The following is a 3,946-nucleotide window of genomic DNA, read 5'->3' as shown; positions in this document are numbered from 1 at the left end:
ATCTTGAATCACAAATTTAGGCCAAATATGTCTTTTTGTTATATCATACCTTTTATTCTAAGACTGTTTATTTCCTACTTTTACCAGATATTGACATTATCTCCTAAATTTTTTTTTATTATATATTAGAGTGTCCACCAAAAATAAAATGAATTATGAGCTAGTATTAAAGTATATAGTTGATATTTTTGGACCAAAATAAGTATTTGATTACGGATTGTGAAGTTGATTAGAACAAATCAAACACAAATTATATCCTAATATTAAATCAGATTCAACGACCGTAATTTTTATTTTGATGAATATATTCAACGAATTTGATATAAGGATTTGGTTTAACTTACATTTTTTTTTTTTGGTGGTAAAATATTTAGGTAAGGACTTAAATAGGGAAGAATATAAAACTAGGAAGTTAAAAAAAAAAAAAACAATGTTACAAAATTATTAATGAATTTGATTTTTCGCCACGTAAAATATCTAAAAATAGATTTTACCATTGATGTTAGTTTTCACGTACTACTACACTTTATTATTAACGACGTAATAAACCAAAAAGGTGATATTACCATTACATCCTTTGATTTCATTGGCACTTTACAGACAAGACACTGAGACACACACTTATCAAAATCCTGTAAATACCCCTATGAATCTCTCACTCCTCTCACGCTCAAATCAATCTCTCTCTCTCTCTCTCTCTCTCTCTCTCTCATTCCATCTCCTTCATAAAAGCCCCTCTCAAGCAGCAGTCTTTTGAGAGAGAAAGAGAGGAAGGGGTTGAGTGAAGAGAGAGACATAACAGTCTGCTTCACTTCATAAACAAATTTTATGTGTTATTTTTCCTTATATCATTCCTGTTTTTGTTTGATTCTTTGATGAGAAATCTCTACTATTTCATCTAAAACACTATCAAAAACTGAAAACCCAAGTTTTTTTTTTCCTTTTCTCGTTTGTTGAAACTTGTTTTTGATAGAGAAAGAGAGTTTTTTTGTGTTTTGTGTTTTGTTTTGGTCGTTGGTGGTAATGGCACCCAGTTTTGACTACGCGGTTTCAAGCCTTCTTTGTGGGGAGGACAATAGTATATTCGATGATAACGATTATGGGGTTGTGGTGGAGGAGTTTGAGGCCACGTGGCATCATCTGGGTCATCGGAACCGTAATCAAGACCGTGGCTTTGGTGGTGGTGGCGGTGGTGGTGGCGGCGGTGGTAGTGATGGGGTGCCATTGCAGAGTGATGAGTGTTTGGCTTTGATGGTTGAAAAGGAATGCCAGTATTTGCCTGGCGGTGATTACTTGAAAAAACTGCTAGGCGGTGATTTGGACTTGGGGGCTAGAAAACAAGCTGTTGATTGGATTGGAAAGGTGGGTTTTTGTTTGGCTTTTTGCTTGTGTGAATGAAAGGGTTTATGCTTTATACGTCCATGTGTGTTTCTGAGATGCGTATTGTGTGTTTTACTGTTTCCTACTTCTTAATAATTCGGATCTTTACCTTTGGGAGATAAGGGTTACTGTGGAATTGGGCTTATGCAAACAAGTTGCTACCTTTACGATATCTTTATTAGTGTCATTAAATTTCTGATGATTTTGGTATAAAGAACATTCATCATAGACCGAACATTAATAGGTATTTCAAACTGCATCGAATCTATAATAAAAAAGTGATGATAGTATATGGGTAACTTGAGGTGGTTAAGTGAGACATTGATTCTGGATTTAGAAGAATCCCAAAATGCCTAACACGATCTGAAGTGGCATTGGTTATCGGTGGCGTTACTATGTTTTACTTTCTTGCTTTTTTGCATGCCTTTGTTTTGATTTAAAATTTTATTCCCTTGTTTAGCTACCGCTGAAGAACTGTTTGATTAATTTCATTTGGTTGGCATTGGTTGACACTCGCGGCTAATGGTCATAATGGTGTAACAGGTTCATGCCCATTTCAATTTTGGACCTCTATGTGCATATTTAGCTATAAGCTACTTGGATCGGTTCCTTTCTGCTTATGAATTTCCTGTAAGTTGAAAAATGAATCGGCTTTTCTTTTGGTAGTAACATTTTATATAAACTGTTTTTGAAGTCCATCTCTGATTGCATAAATGCTGCATGCACATTTGCAGAAGAACAAAGCTTGGACAATGCAATTGTTGGCTGTGGCATGTTTATCTCTTGCTGCCAAAATGGAAGAGACTGAAGTTCCTCTATCTCTAGATTTGCAGGTTACAATCAATCTTAATTACCATCTGCATAGTGCTTAGTGTTCCTTTGTATTGTTTTCGTGATGATCATAAACCTCTTAAACAGGTGGGTGATGCAAAATTTGTGTTTGAGGCAAGAACAATACAAAGGATGGAGCTTCTTGTTTTGAGTACTTTGAGGTGGAGAATGCAAGCGGTTACCCCTTTCTCATTCTTAGATTACTTCCTTTACAAGATCAATGGTGATCAATTCCCACTTGGTACATCCATTTTAAGATCAATCCAACTCATATTGGGCACAATTAAAGGTAACACATACGGAATGTAGTGTGAGAATTTCTCTGTGGTGGTATTAATTATGATAGAGAAAGACTGATGATTTTGATGTTTTTGGTGGGTGGGAATTCAATGCAGGAATTGAATTCTTGGAATTCAGGGCTTCAGAGGTTGCAGCAGCTGTGGCAATAGTTGTTACAGGGGAGACCCAAATAATAGACATTGAGGCAGCAACATCTGTTCTCATTCAACATGTAGAAAAGGTACATATAATTGGTAGTCTAAGAATAAAAAAATGGGACATTCATGATGACTTTGCTTTTGCTCTTGTCAACTTTAGCTGACTACTCGCAAATTTGATTGAACCAAGACAATTTTTAACTGATCCCCCCTTCCTTTTTTTTTTTTTTTTTTTTTTTTTTTTTTTTTTCTTGGTTGTTGCAGGAGAGAGTGCTTAAGTGTGTTAATCTGATCAGGGATTTATCACTAATTGGTGTGTCTTTTAAAGATACCACTGCTTCAGTCCCATCTGTACCACAAAGCCCAATTGGGGTGTTAGATGCCGCATGCTTGAGCTATAAAAGTGATGGGTCATGTGCAAATTTTTCAGATAATAGTCCAGATTCTAAAAGGAGGAAGCTAAACAGAACCTTTGAAGTGGAGCTATAAAAGTGTCATGGAATGTGGGATTTTCACTTCTCACCCAGAACAAATATGCTTGATTCTCCTTCATTAGAGCTTTATTAGTTGAACGTGTTATGAAGGTGCCCCTTATAAAGATACTGACAAAGTATGCAGATAAAAGGAAGGATTGAAAAGGATAAGGAAAGAGGAACACTTTGAATAAGTTAAAGCCATGGAATGGAGGATTGAGTAAAGGAATTAGCATCGTGCCTGTAGCATGAAAACAGTCAGAAGCTGTTAAATATTAGACTTCTTAACGGCTAGAGACGGTAGAGAGACTGAGATTACAAAAAATATAAAAGCAAAAAAAAAAAAAAAAGGTTGTGTTTTGAGAGATAGTTTGTGTAGGTTTGGAGTTTCATTGGTTTTTTGTTTTTTTTCTTCTTTTTTAAAAAAAGAGATACAAAAAAAGTTTCTAATATATATTTGCGAGAATTGTTTTACAAAGGAGTATTATTTTTGTTAATTACTACTTTGTTATTTTTTATTAATTTAGTCTCACGAGTTGATCCTTTACTTTATTCAGAACCATGTCAGCAACTATTTGTTTGACCAACATTTGGTTAGACTGTGGGGTTTGCTGCTTTAGTGCTTAGAAGATAACCTGCTGTGACCCATATGAGACTTTGGGAATGCAATATAATAATTCATGCCTAACAACCCCTGAAAATTAATATAATATAATAGAAGTGTTGTTGCTTCTACGGACTTTAACTTATCTATTATATGATATGATCATATGATCAATAGTAATATTTTAATGCAACTAAAAGGGGCCCGTCAATTAAATGTTT

The 3,946-nt window shown here is 34.9% G+C and overlaps 1 protein-coding gene across 1 annotated transcript; it reads left to right on the top strand.

The window, feature by feature from the left end:
- Positions 1-669: 669 nt before the first annotated feature.
- LOC142618842 (cyclin-D4-2-like) lies at positions 670-3,471 on the top strand. Its single transcript, XM_075791875.1, has 6 exons — positions 670-1,362; positions 1,924-2,010; positions 2,115-2,213; positions 2,299-2,500; positions 2,607-2,731; positions 2,913-3,471. Exons 1-6 carry the CDS (start codon positions 1,024-1,026, stop codon positions 3,135-3,137), a joined length of 1,077 nt encoding a protein of 358 aa, XP_075647990.1. The 5' UTR covers positions 670-1,023; the 3' UTR covers positions 3,138-3,471.
- The last annotated feature ends 475 nt before the right edge of the window (positions 3,472-3,946 follow it).

The sequence above is a fragment of the Castanea sativa genome, chromosome 12 (genome assembly GCF_040712315.1).
Source record: "Castanea sativa cultivar Marrone di Chiusa Pesio chromosome 12, ASM4071231v1".
Lineage (NCBI taxonomy): Eukaryota > Viridiplantae > Streptophyta > Magnoliopsida > Fagales > Fagaceae > Castanea > Castanea sativa.
This window is presented reverse-complemented; position numbering and strand designations above follow the sequence as displayed.